This window comes from Notolabrus celidotus, chromosome 18 (genome assembly GCF_009762535.1).
Source record: "Notolabrus celidotus isolate fNotCel1 chromosome 18, fNotCel1.pri, whole genome shotgun sequence".
Taxonomy (NCBI): Eukaryota; Metazoa; Chordata; class Actinopteri; order Labriformes; family Labridae; genus Notolabrus; species Notolabrus celidotus.
In genome coordinates this window covers 18,054,117-18,069,396 of record NC_048289.1, presented here as the reverse complement: position 1 = coordinate 18,069,396, position 15,280 = coordinate 18,054,117, and the positions used below count along the sequence as shown (strand labels likewise).

General features: G+C 38.9%; 1 protein-coding gene across 1 annotated transcript in view; it reads left to right on the top strand.

Annotated features, from left to right (window-relative positions):
* Nucleotides 1-15,280, top strand: part of atrnl1b (attractin-like 1b) — a 126,874-nt gene that overhangs the window by 92,944 nt on the left and 18,650 nt on the right. The window contains exon 26 of the mRNA XM_034708010.1: nt 2,308-2,386. Coding sequence (XP_034563901.1) covers nt 2,308-2,386 — 79 coding nt within the window. The remainder of the gene's footprint in view (nt 1-2,307; nt 2,387-15,280) is intronic.

The window sequence follows — 15,280 nt, the reverse complement described above, 5'->3', positions numbered from 1 at the left end:
CACAGTGTCCAGTTTTCTGTCCACTCATTCTCATTGAGAAAAATAAGCATGTGAACGCAGTCAGGTGTCAACTGGGAGTGCAACCTGGTCATATTAAGTCCTGCGGTGGAGAAACAAAGCACTTGCTGCACAGCTGCAGCCCCCAGCTGAGCGTCTCCGCTGTGCGCAACACCTTTAGTCAGAAGATTCACATCGAAACATGCTTTAAACGTAAAACACCTCCATGATAGCTTAACGAATTATGAGACCACATGATGTTTGTTACATGTGATATAAAATCCAAAGAAAATTGTGTTTGAGTAAGTACTTAATCAATTAATCAATAGTTGATTAATTGTGAACATCCCTAATATATACACATTAAAAGCCCAACAGAAAACAACAGGGAACTGATTATCTACAGACTACAGACACCACCTCCACTTTTTGTGGATTATGATTAACAGTTAAAAGGCAATGCTTTATTTTCGGTCTAAAGGCCTACATCAGTATGCCTTTTATTGCTATTAGCTGTTTGTCCATTTGTGTTCACTGACTTGTTTTGTACCAACACAATGTTGGAAATAATTTTTTTTTTTTTTAAACTTACAGACATTTTGGTGCCCATGGATTCTTTTTTTTGTGCCCACATGTTCATAATAACTCATTAAATGACTTTTTACTAAGCAGACACCTCCGGTCTTAAAATATGAAGCCGATGCGGAAGTGCTAAGAACTGCAGTTCATCGAGCTTCCACTTGAGGCTGGTTACCGAAACACCGAAAACCACATACACACCAATTAAAAGAAGATGAACTTTGCAGCATTTATAAACATGTTTGCAGCCTGGTAATAAAAACAGTTTAGGTTTTAAAGGTGACATATCACGCTTTTTTCATCAATACATATTGGTCTAAGAGGTCCCCAAAACATGTCTTTAAAGTTTATGCTCAAAAAAACACTTTGAAATCAGATTTTGGCATGCCTGAAAAGCCCTCTTCTTCAGTCCTCCTCAGAACACTCTGTTTTCTCTCTGACCACGCCCCCTCAGGAAGTGGATGTGCCCTCGGCTCTCCAGCACGTTGGCTGAATATACACGGCTGCTCAGAGATCGCGTTACTTCAACCCTCTGAATCTGATCCAGAATCTGATCCTGACGGAGAGGCGCCTGTAGCAGGACCTTTCTGAAGGATTGGTCACAGATTTAGTGTTTCTTGTTGTTTTATTTATCAGTATGTCGACGTGTGTCTTGGTACACAGCTACGAACATGTAGCTATGTGGCTATGCTAACTAGCGCTAGCACTTATCCATGATAAATAAAAATCATCCACTAGATCTTCAAATCTGCAGACGTGGGGAGTAAAACCGACCTCTGCCAGAAAGGCAGCGGGACCTTTCTGAAGGATTGGTCACAGATTTAGTGTTTCTTGTTGTTTTATTTGTCAGTATGTAGACGTGTGTCTTGGTACACAGCTACAGCTACGACATGTAGCTATGCTAACTAGCGCTAGCACTTATCCATGATAAATAAAAATCATCCACTAGATCTTCAAATCTGCAGACGTGGGGAGTAAAACCGACCTTTGTGTTTATTAAGACAGCCTACAACTAGCATGCCTCCCTCCTAAGCTCCTTGTTAGCACACATTTGTGCAGGTAATGAAAAACGGGGGGGGGGGATTCAATATTATTTTATACAGTCTATGGGCTGAACAAGCTCTGAGCTCTGACTCCGTGACAGACCGGATATTGTTGTTACGTAACAAAAACACGGAAGTCTGAAACGGCTCGTTTCACACACATTTACAGAAAGGTGGAGAAATCAAAACAGGGGTAGAATGGATTTTTTTCATTCTCGGGGGGTTTGTAGACATGCCAGGGACACATATTTCAGGTAGAGAACCATTAAAAAGTCCATTTTGCATGATATGTCACCTTTAATGTATGTATGTAAGTTTTAATAATTCTGTGACAACCTGAAGAGGAAGTGTGTTCTTCAATACACACAAAGTCATGACTACCCCCTTACAAGATCACAAACAGCACTTCCTATGAAGTCCTTTGGACAAAGTAAACTACCTGTAGTTGTTCAGGGAAGTTTTCAGGCAGCATGAAGAGCTAAATGAAACACTTACAATATACAGATGTTCTGCAACATGGTGACATCGAATTTATACCCAATATAAAAGCTTTAGATGCCACTGAAACTGACTGCTCTCGGCATTTGGATTAAATCTTTATCATATACAGTATGTGTGGACTTTTTAATGACAGCTGTTATTTGTTGAAGGCATTATCCTTGATATTCTTCTGTCTCTTTCGTTACAGTTGCTTTCTCTCACTACTCCTGGTGGCGGCAGTCGTGTGGAAAATTAAACAGACCTGCTGGGCTTCAAGACGGAGAGAGGTAATTCTATGAAACCGACTAAGTTGTACATGACCATATTTTATCAATCTTTAGTTCAGCAAAGTGTTACTTTTTGATATTTTTTTCATTTATTTTAAGTTTATTTGGGGGCTGTTATGCCATTATTTAGAGGATATTGCAGTGGATAGAGCATGAAGCTGGGAGAGAGAGTGGGAAAAGACATGCTGTAAAGAGCAGATCAGCTTCAAACCCAGGCCACCGCATCGAGGATGATAGCCTCTGTACATGCAGCACACAACAATTAGGCCAAACTGTTAGGCCCCACTTTTCAATATCTCAGTGTGTTACAATGGCACCCCAATTCTCGAGTCAGGTTTGAGAACCAAGAGTAAAAGATTCATCCATCCATTATCTTAACCGCTTATCCCGCTTGGGGTCACGGGGGGCTGGAGCCTATCCCAGCTGGCTTCGGCGGAAGGCAGGGTACACCCTGGACAGGTCGCCAACCTATCACAGGGCTAACACAGAGAGACAGACAACCATTCACACACACACTCACACCTACGGGCAATTTAGAGTGATCAATCAGCCTGGTGAGCATGTTTTTGGACTGTGGGAGGAGGCCGAAGTATCCGGAGAGAACCCACGCATGCAGGGGGAGAACATGCAAACTCCACACAGAAATGCACCTGTCCGGCCGGGGCAGTATTACTATACAGACCATTAGAGCAAAATCAGCTCAGCACTGAGGAACCTTAAGGTGAAGCAAGCAGTCCAAGTAGTTCTACTCAAGATATTCATCTGGTTCCCCGGTTAGCTTTCTCTGTGGACATATCAATAATATTAAACGATGCGACATAAGAGTGACAACAACTCTCATTATCCCCTGGTTTCCCCAGGATTTGACATCAAACTGTGTCTTAGAGTTAAGGCTGATTTATACTTCTGCGTCGCCCCTACGCAGCAGGGGGTGACGCGGGCATGAGCACCACATACTTGTGCGTCGATGTATCCGTGTCGCGCAGCAATTCTCTGCCGAAGCGTTTGAAGACAGTGCGGTCTCTCTGATAGCTGGTCGCCTGCTTCCGGCCCCGCTACGATCTCTGTTTACTTTTCCACAGCGATTCAGAGCGTGTTATGTTAATCTACAGCTGATCCATGTTGCTGTTTATCATACAGACATGATTACATGAAGAATGGAGAGGAGGAGATGAAATACATGGCCGAAGAACGGGAATCCCCAAAGTGATGTAAATGCAAGAAATACAATGCCGCCGAGCGGACCAATCACAGGGCTTGTGGTCCACGTTGATTCTATGGGTAGTTACATTTTTGAGGAGGTACATGTCAGCTACTTGCGTAGGCCTCTGCATAGGCACGGGAGCTACTTGGACCTCCGGCATAGGCTACGCCGTCGAATCAACGCAAAAGTATAAATCAGGCTTTACTGTAGTGATTGAGAGAACCTTCATGGTAGAAGCTACATACTGTACTTTAAAAACAGTTTCCATGCATGAGGAGACATGTCAGAAAACAACTGTGATAAATAAAAGGGGTACCAGCGGATTGTTTAGTCACATTCATTGGGTTTAAGATGTCTAAAACCTAAACTGTGAGATAGAAGATCGATACATATCAGCAGCCAGTGTCCTCAGCCTGATAAACAAACTGAGTTCATTTAGAAGCTTTTAGACCAACTTTGAAGGAAGTACTATGTCTGCTAATGGAAAATGCCTCTTTGTGAGGTACAACGTCCCGGTATTTGATCGATTATTTTGTCAGAAATAATTATAGTTTCAAGTACAGATAATAGGTCCAGTAAATTGCAGCGTAAAAGTTAAGTGCACAAGTGGGAGAAGTATGAAAAAAGCAAATAGAGATAGGGTGAATGACAGGAAGAGGATAGAATGAAACATTAATATTCAGTGTTGATAGGAAAGATGGGGTCGGGTGGGGAAATGTGAGGATGAAAAGTAGAGAAAGTGGAGATGATTGGCAGGAGAAATTAAAAAAAAGAGGGTAAGAAAGAGACTACACAGGAAATTGAGGAAGAGGGAAAATGTATGTAAATTCAGCTCTCTGCCATGAACTCAAACTGCATGGAGTTCTCACTGATTTCTGCCACCGCAGCCATCATTTCCATCTCTTCAGAGCGAGCCCTATGTGTTCCTCGATGCTGTTTGTCACTGAAAAGCAAGAAGTTTAATCTGGTGCCCATCCAGACTTCAAACCTGCAGTGGACTAATAAAGCTCCTGCTATTTATTTCCCCTTTGGGAATGACATTGATAATCATAGGATCTGAATTTTATACCCTCTAATTGATATATGAAAGTAAACAAGAATGATAGCCACCGTGCCTGCGAATCATGCCTATCCAAAGAATTAAAGTCAATAAAAATTAATGCAGGCAGATGGGCTCATGTCATTGAAATTCTGCTCACTTTAACTGTCTGCTCTTGGCATTCTCGTCATCTGTTTGTCGCTGCCCTTCAGCTGCCAGATGAAAAATTGATATTTAAAAAAAACTCTATCTTTTAATTCCAGGTGATTGAAAAGTTTTGTCATCAAAGTAGCTTTAGGTTTAATTCTTGGAGAAGGAGATAATTATGCTTTTTTTTGCAGATGATTCAAATCACTGCTCATAATTTCTTTCAACCTATTCATCAACACTTACTGTATATTTTATTACTCTGCATTTGGGTTCACATTAGGGGTGCAACGGATCAAAAAACTCACGGTTCGGATCGGATCACGGTTTTGAGTCACGGATCGGATCATTTTTCGGATCAGCAAAAAAAAACAAAAAACTTTGTCCTCCATTTATTTTGTAAAACCCTTGTAAACTTTTGCCCATTAAATAAAAACAAGATTCAACTCAAAATGTACAGCTTGTGCAAAGCACCCTATCTGTGGGCCCAGTCCTGCCTCATTCGCTGCATTTCATGGCATGGCAAGTGAAGGAGCAGAGGAACTTCAAAAGTTTCACTCCATTCTTCTTTCATTTGCCGATTTTCACCGTCCACTTTTCTTTGAGCTGCAAACTGTGAACACACCGTTTTCGTGCATTCTAGGGTCCTACAGCTGGCAAAGTGCCAATATGCGAACCGCTCCAGAAACGAAAGTGAAAGTTAAAAATTTCACTCGCAGCATTCAACTCTAAGTGACCCAGTAACAGCCTGTCTGCGTATCTGACATGGAGACAAGTCCCGGTAAACACACGGTGACCCGACCAAAACACAGAGTGAAGGAAAAACAGTTCGGGGGCCACAAATAGGCGGCCGGGTGCGGTCCGCGGGCCGCGTATTGACGGCTTCTGGTCTAGTGGGTGCGCAACGGAGTTTCATAACGTGGCTCAAGCACATTCAGCATTCACTGTATTTCACAGGGAAACCAAAATGCTCCCATACATGTGACTTACAAGATGCAGGAGGTTTTTCAAGTCCCTCTGCTCCTCCACTTGCCATGACTACAGCTGCGCTTGACGAGTGAGTGTGGATTGAACATGCGGTCATCACGTGAACACGCGCAACTTTTTTCATCAACCGATCCGCGGACCACGTCCGTGCCGAACCGTGGAGAGGCATCCGTACGGATCACGGATCAACGATGATCCGTTGCACCACTAGTTCACATATATTTGTTATCCAGTCATATTTCCGTGTTTGAATCCATCCTACATCCTGAAACCCACTGCTATTCTGTGGGACTTTGGCTTCTTCTGTAAGCTTTAAAAGGTCAACTAGTTCAAGTTTGAGGGGAATGATTATCTAAAAAACATATTTTACTTAAACGGTACATATCATGAAAAAACTACTTTTTCAGTATTTTGAACGTATAAGTGGGTGTCTGAATTGTTAACTCACTCACAAAATGTGAAATAACCCCACCCAGTCCTTAATTAGTGGTCCACTTGAGTCTGATCACACACTATCAGACGCTCTGTTCAGAATCTGCTCGCCTTGTTGGGTCACAATTGTTTTTCTAATTGTACCTGCCTCTTCACCTGGTTTCTCCACCTTCACCTTCCAAGCCACACCTTCAGGGATACCCTAAAACCTGTTATGGATTTACTCTAATGAGAAGGATTTGTAGCCAAGCTTGATGCTGAGTTTACATTAGGCTTTTCTATACCAGTTAGGCTGGGCTAATTCTACTGGTCATATAAACAACTGTCAGAGATATGCTCTGAATATCTGCATATTAACTTACATTTACCAGCAATAAAACAATCATTTATTTCGATCTATAAAGTCAGCACAAGCAGCAGAGTCCTCCTGTCCCTCCTGTTACTCAGTGTGGTGTAGATTTTTCCAGATTTCATCCTGTTAAACTTATGGATGACTGTAATGCCTATCGATGACTTTCTGTTTGCGTTGATTGTGGCGCCCCCTGTGAACAAAGTAATACCTCTCATCTTTTTGTCAACCTTGTCCTGAAAAAAAAAGTGCATCCCTGCATCTTTAACGATCAAACATTTTACAGGTGCTCTAATGAGTTACAATTTGAAACCTTTCTTTAAATTTTCTTACAATGTACAATTCTTTTTTTTTCAAGATTTTTTTTTTTTATTGGCAAAACGCAAACTAAACCTTACAATACAGGTCCATTATTTCAAACATCATTTCATGTTTCAAACATAGTCATATGAAAGTATATATATACACATACAAAAAAAGAAAAATAAATAATAATAATAATAATAAAATATACATACATAACTTGAAATAATAACTATATGTATATATTGTATATACATACTTGCACACACAAAATATAAAATAAATACAAAAGATAATGCTAAATAAAATAATTGTATTTATGTACTTCTAAAGAGTAAACAGGTAAATAGCTGAATAAAGCAATATATGAGTATAATAATGATAATTGAATTTAGAGTAATAACATTACAATGTGCAATTCTGTTATGAATGAATATTTTAAAAGAAAACTTGGAAAAAACTGTACAACTTTTCTGGATTGGCATTTTCAAATAAGTTATTTGAAAATGGTTTGGTAATTAATACTCAGTCAGAAAGTAAAACATTTCAAAATGGCTAGGCCCTGCGTTGTTTTGCATTTTGTGACTTTCATTTGAATGGAATATTTCTCCATTTCCCTATTTTATCATTGAAGTTTTCTTAAAACTTATCAGAAAATATTTTCTCGTTCTTGTGAAACCAATATCGTGTACCCAACCAGGTCAAGGCAGGTGGCTGTTTAACATGAGTCTGGTTCTGCTCGAGGTTTCTGCCTGTTAAAAGGACGTTTTTCCTCGCCGCTGTAACTTGCTAAATTCTGCAAAGTGCTCTCCTTACTGTGGATCAAGGTGAGATAAGACTGACTCTTACCCTGTGTTGATGTTGGGTCTTACTTAATAATTTAACATAGTGCATGGTCTAGACTTGCTATGTATTAGCGTCTTGAGGTAAAATTTGTGGTGATTTGGCGCTATATAAAGAAAGCTCGATTGGTTGTCGACTGAATCGTCTTGTCTCACCTTGCCTTGTCCAATCGCGCTTGTCTCATCTCTTCTCATGAGCTGAGTGAATCCTCACACCTCTACTAAATAGATAATTGACTTGGTTCCAGAGGTGATGCTGTTGTCTCACAATAATTTTATAAGGATAGGCGACAAGACTTAGTTCCTGAGTGGGGGGATGAAGAAATAAAAGACAACAGCTGTAAATGCCAAGGAGGAGGACAAGGGCTGACCTCTTTGAAGTCACCTGTGGGGGGAACAGATGGAAGGGGGGCGATGACATTTCACGAGACTGCAACACAGACATGTTTTTACACAAAAACATGTTGCTGTATCTAATGCAGCTCTGCTCTTTTTTTTTTATCTCTCGCATACTCGTACAATCACTCACAAAAGCACAGACACACCTCCTACATACTGAGGGACATATGTGCTGACCATTACCTTAGAGTGGTGATTTTTACAAGCACTCCAAAAGCACCTAAAGCTATAATTGAAAAGCAGTTACCACATAAAGTGACTTTTTGTCTGGCATTTTTTAAGTCTAGCATTTACTAAATCCAACAGTCACTAATAAGCATCTGCTCATTAAAAGCTATCATCAGTCCATAGAAATTGTCCTTGGTGTTGGTGATGGATGTTGCCAGTTTGTAACTGATGGCTTAATCCTGCCTTGGGTCAGCTTAGAACAAAATAATGTTTAACTTACTGTTAATGTAAATAATGTAAATACATAAATGATGATGAGATTGTTAATAATGATAAAAAATAGTAGAGGATGAATAGTGGAAATAATTTAAAATACTGTTGATAAATTCCTTTTAATAATAGATAATGATAACAGCAATACTGTTAATAATGTTAAAAAATGTTAATGTTAATAATGTTGATTAATGCATGTTAAAAAAAATCATACCAATAATGATAAGAAGAAGACGAAGAAGAAGCATAGTGTTTATAATGTTAAATTATGTGGGAGGCAATAATATAGATTAAATAGGGTTATCTTTGATAATAAGTAAATGTTTAAGTCCTGTTGTACAACTTGCTGCATCTCTGGAGGATGGCTGTACCAATCAGATTTGTCTCTACTTTGACCTAGACTAAAATTATTGTATCAACTTTTGCGTGGTACCTAAAGCATAAAAATCACATTTTAAAGGGAGTCACTTAAACTTCTATTATTGATTAGTATTAATAATTTGTATTTTCAAAGAAGTTCTGTGCATTCCATGTTGTGCCCCCTAAGTGTTGAACATACTTATCTAAGGTGATTTACAAGTTCACCATTCATAGAATTAAAATCAGCATTTGCATTAAGAGCACAGCAGGATATTAAGAGTAGTTATTACCCAGCTGTGTAAAATACTTGATTCTGATTGGTCGATACCCCAAAGCAGTGGTGTCCAAACTTTTTTCAAAGAGGGCCACATTTGATCTTGTCAGAATACCTTAGAGCCAGTGGCTCCTACCGAGACTTAGGAATCATAAAAGTTATAGATGAAATCTCTATTAAATAACAATTATTTTACATTTTTTTCTCAATAAAACAGTAACTAGGTAGTCCTCAGTTCTCCACAAGCCACGTAAACATTAGCAAACTTTATCTTCTTCTGGAGGAAATTGGTCGGACAGTTTGGGAAAAATATTGTCTCATTATTTTCCTATGGCAGGATCACGATCTGGATTTCATCACACCTCTTTTTCATGTTGTTTTTAAGACTTGTCTGACCAGCAGACAGCATTTTAAGAACTAAATCATTATTTTCCTGCGTTCTGAACAATTTTTATGCACCAAATTTTGCCTTTTCTGCACAATTTCATAATTTTGATTTTGTCTTGTGTCTTCTTTTGTGTCTTCTGACAGTTTATTGTTCATCAAGAACATTTTCACATCATGATAAAATCATTAATTTGAAGACCTGTCAACTTTACCAGTTCAAATGTACAAATGATTCAGAATGTGATTAATTTCTAATGCTATTAATTAATGCTATAAATAACACACTTTACGATGGAAGCTTGGGGCCATAAATAAATGGACCTTGGGCCGCAATTGGCCCCCGGGCCGTACTTTGGACACCCCTGCCCTAAAGCACAATTCCTGTATTTCTCAACATCAATGTGTTGCCAGTGACAACCTGATCAAATGAAATTAATCCACAGAAAGGAGTCCAGCACATTTTTATTAGACTCAGCCAACATCACAAAACAACAATGTAGCCATCAGACTCAGAGGCAAAATAACAAACAAGATTTTTGAAAACACCTAGTCCATAGTCCGAAAGTAAAGATAAATGAATAGATAAATAGACAGTACACAATTAAAAATAAGTAGATACAAACATACAAAATAATAATAATATTAAGAATGTAATGATTAACACAAAAATAAAAAACAAATAATAGTAATAATAACAACAATAAATATAAATACTTTTATAAATAGTAATAATAATAATAATAATGATAAAAAATCCTCACAATAAACTTCAAAGAAAAATAAGTCAACAAAATAAAATGTTAATATTTATGTATATCACAAATCAGCCCGTCAGAGAGTTAGCCAAAAAGAAACGAAGCAACAGGCGCCCCAGCACATTTCACCTCTGCCTGTTGACACTGTGGCAAAAAGGCTAGTTTCCGTTAGCATTCTGAATTGGTGAACAACATGGAAAATAGTTTCAATATCAAGTTTCATTTGTTAGGAGGGCAGACCAGTCACAAGCGAAGAAAATAACAGGTATACAGCGCTGAGGTAGGGGTAGGGAGGTGAAAAGACACAAGGAGTCGAGTTAAAAGGTTGACCAAACTGAACACAAAACAGAACACGTTATGGGCTTTGCCCTGTCAAACTTTAGCATCAATGGGAATGTTCACCTTAATGTTACTTAGATCTACATTTAGGCTGATTAGAATATACTGCTGCAATGGAAGTGCTCCAAATGTGAAATTAGAGGGACTATTTTTATTTCTAGTTGTATGAATCAGTCATCTTTAAATCAATATTTGGTGAAAAGTTGGTCATTTGTCTACTTTGTAAAATATATAATGAGCTGGTGGTTGTCGTGGTTTTGAATCCAACGAGGTGAACAGGAACTCACTATAACATTAGCTAGAAGCAATGCTATACACAAGGTCAAATAGGGACTAGCTTGTCTGTAGACGCTCAGCAGAGGTTTTGACTAAAGAGGGACACATCGAGCAGTTTGAAAGCTTATCAGGATCCAATACACGCCAGGAATGGTGGCAGTTCTTAATGACAGGCTTTTGGAAATCTGGAAAGTTAGTTTGGCAAGAAGTGTTTCATTGTTCATCATGACATTGGCACAGTAGAAATTGAATTATACCCTCTTCAAAATACCAATTAATCTGCTGGCACTACTTACCACTGATTATTCAAAGTACTTCAAAATGATCAGAATATATGAAACCATGTCAATTGATTCTGTTCATGTATCTGATATCCGTCTATGCTGTCGCTGACAAAACTGAAGGACCCATTACTTACAGCACAATCCTCACATGTCCCCTTGAAGACTTGGCGTAATCTCACGTTCTGCTTTTACCTTGAAGAGCTCAATCAGCAGGCATCGATTGCTGTAATAAGATTATCTCACTCTTAAGCCCCTGATCACCTTGATGGTCCCTTGTCCGGTTAAAAGTTCCAAGTCTTAACCCCCCCCCCCCCCCCCCCCCCCCCCCTCTGAAGTGATAGATGATTGAGCTCCACTGCAGTAAGGGTTCAACTTAGGTTGTACACTACGCTTTTACACTGGTAAACTGAACCACAGGAAGGGATTATTTATGAATATTTGAGATCCACTTTATATTTAGTGCTAGGATTTAACCATATTAATTGACAGAACTACAAAATCTAATTATATTCCCACTGAGTTGTTGGTTCCTCAGCCTACAAAAAAACACTTAGGCACATCAGTATCATATCAGAGTTGTATGCAGAGGCTCTCTACTACAGTGAGTATCTTTTTTTAGTGATCTTCAGTCCATTAATCTCAGTGTGTGTTTGAAAACATCCATTAAAATACTGTTAAGAAGTCAAAAAAGAGGGAAACTGCTTCTCGTTTTTATAATCTGCTGTTTTTGTTTGATTTTTCATGCCGGTATGTTTCATAGTAACATTTGGACTCTGCAGGAAGGTGCAGTGGGTATAGTCAGTGATCTGTGCAAAGGACAAAGTGACCTGTTTGGGTGTAGAATACGCTCAGAGGCGGGATGACACATACCCTTTTATAGAATTCCATGAAAGGAACAAAACATTGCATTCATAAGACTGATAATTCAGCCTCTCACCTGCCAAATTAATCAAGTTGCATAGCAATGTGCCGCATGTCTGTCCTTATCAGAACAGTGAATAGCTCCAGCTTGTATTCTGGACCAAATCAGTCCGTCATTGGACAAATGTTTTGTGGTTCTACAGAGTTCACTGAAGCCTTTTCTCATTAACTTAATATTCATTTCTAGCATCCCTCTCTTTCAAGGTTGTTTCCCAGCACACGTACAGCAAAGCGCTAACATTGCCTGACATTGCCTTTACTCACTTATTTTGCTCCGCTGCTTTAAATGAAATTCAGCAACATGATAAATAACATTACTGCTATCTGACATTTAGGATGAATGTTGTTTGATTTGAAGCTTTTGTGCGAGAAACCTTCATGAGCCGTGAGCTGTTTTCTTGTTTGGCAACAGCCCCTCAAGGCCCTCCATCCTGCTTTTTATCTTTTTGAAAAGGGCAAAATCTTTCATTGTGACCTGTGGTGGCCCAGCAGCTTAAAGCTGATGGTTTTGGTGCTACTAGTTTGATGTTTAATAGTAGAGATGTAACAACAATCTAACACCGGCCCTCAGATTTAAAGTTTAGAAATCAAAACTGCAAAGAGGAAAATCAATCAGCTGATCAATCTCAATTTCATATGGCTGTTGTTTTTCTCTCAGCTTTACCTCCCCTGGGGAAGGTTTTTAGAGTGATTCAAAACAGAAGTTGTCACATTCTACTCACCTGGACTTTCTTCTTGAGTTTGTACAAGATTGGAGGCTTGCTTGTGAAAAAGTGTTTGAGAGTGGTTGGCTCAAAATGGCAATTAATGCTTCTTTTATGATGCACAGAACGTGAAAACACGTTGACACAGTTCATCAAATTTTTAACATTTATGCAATGTTTGCTCTTTCTTAGATTGACATAATTGAGAGGGTGAATGGGCTTTTTAACAATGGTTATGTAAATATGTGAATATTTGATAAAGTGACATTTGTGGGCATAGGTTTAGCCTAGTGGTTAAGTCAAGCACCCACATTCCACTGTCCTCTCCTCTCTAAATAGAGGAGTACTATATTTAGAGAGGATAAGACAGCACTTGATATATACCCTACCTCCAACATTTTATCCATTGTTGCTATGCTAAGCTAATTTATTCTCGCTTGGCTAATGTAGAAATTATTTTGATAAATGTGGCAGATTTACCACATGAAATTCTAACTTATTTTTTAAAGAATGTGAAGTTGGGTGTGAAAGCTGTAAGCAAAAGCTAGCTTCTTGTTTTCCCCATAGCTGAAAAGATGGCTGTCATAGATCTAGCCAATAAGCTAATTAACCAGACATGCCTAATTTATTTGTTTGTTTATTTTTGCCCCTGAGAAAGCAACAAAAAACATCTGTGCTCTTCCAACATATGGCTGTACTGAGGCCTACCTCTGCAAATGTGTTGGATGTAGCTAGCTAGCTATATTATATTTTCAGTTGACACTCACATACATAACCCCCCCCCTTTTGCATTCCCTCAAAATGTTCGCTTGCAATTGTTTTGGGTTCCCTCGCAATACTTTTTTCTGGTGATATTTGGTTATCATCTGAGAAACTCTAACCACACAACTGCACCTTAAACGGGCCGGTAGGCAACAGTTTACATGCATGACTTCAGGCCAGGGCACCTCAATGGGTAGTGCTAATCCACTCCAGTGAAATTAACATTGGTGCTCACAAGGAACGGAAGGGGCAAAACTTTTGCAAGGGAACGCAAAAGTGAGGGAATGCAAAAGTATTGTAAGGAAACGCAAAAGCATTGCATGGGAAATCAAAACAACTGCGAGGAAACGCAAAAGTATTGCGAGGGAACTTAAAAGTATTCCAAGGGAACGCAAAAGTATTGCGAGGGAACGCAAAAGTATTGTCAGGGAACACAAAAAAAATCTTGCTGTGACCCTTAAGGGGCTCCGTAAGTACTGAACTAGAAATGGATAACACAAATAAAAAATGTAGCTAATGTGGCTAACACATGCAGGCATCAATGTAATACTTCCTCACAATGAATTGTACCCAAATGACGAAGCAGTGCTGTTTTTTGTTTGTTGTCTGTGACACAAGTTAGCAAGTAATAACTCCCTACCTCTGGATGTAATGTTTAGCAACTGGAATACTCTGGGTAACACATTCGCTTTGCTATGCTAATCTATGTCTGTTTTGTAGCTTAGCTCTTTGTGTGAGACATTGAGCTGCTGGTACTAATTGAATGTAACAGAACCAGGAACAAAAGAAGAAAGGCGGCAATTCATTCTCTATGTTGTTGTTGTTTTTTAGGTGTATTAGTAACACACTTGTATGTAATTATATTTGCGTGTTCGTGCACATGTTCTTCTGTATTTATTGAACTCCCCTTAGGGGCGATGGAAGGGCAGGTTACTTGGCCGATGATCTCAAGCACCTGATTTGCTTCGTAATCTGAAGCACAATTAGATCTTAATGCGACACACTTAAGCTCATCACAAATCCAATACCAATCAGCGATGTCCTTGCCGCCAAAATGTCGGCCTGTTTGGATATTGATCAGACACGGCGTTGCTGATGAAAATGTGACAGTAGTTGTTTAACCATATTGATCAGTGGGGAACGAAAGAAGCTATAATCTGTTCAGTGTGAGGACAAAGGAATGGTGTCAATTGTGGGTTGTTACTGCATTTCTGTGAAGAACATTTGTTTGTTTTTATTCAGGTAGACACAAATTACTTTGAATATCATGTTATGGACCTTTCAATCCATATTGATGACTGATAGGTTTGCACGTGTTCTGATGAATTTAGTTAGTTTTTTTATATCTGCTATTGATGTTTGTATCATCATAATACAGTGATTTTTGTAGGTACGAATCCTATGTCTCTAGTTCATTGTAATCAGAAAGGATGCAGTAAACTCATGGTCCATACTTCTAAGGGACACACCTTCATTTCCCGTTCAAATCACCACCTTTGGGCCCAAGGGACTCATCACATTGAAAACATAGCAATATCACTGATACAGGGCTAGTCCTGAAGATGTAGACTATTTTAATACATATTTTCTATTTTGGAACAATTGCTTTTCAACTACATTATTAATCAGATATACCATCATTTAACTAAAGTGTCATCAATAAAATACTGTAAACTGTTCAATCTATGA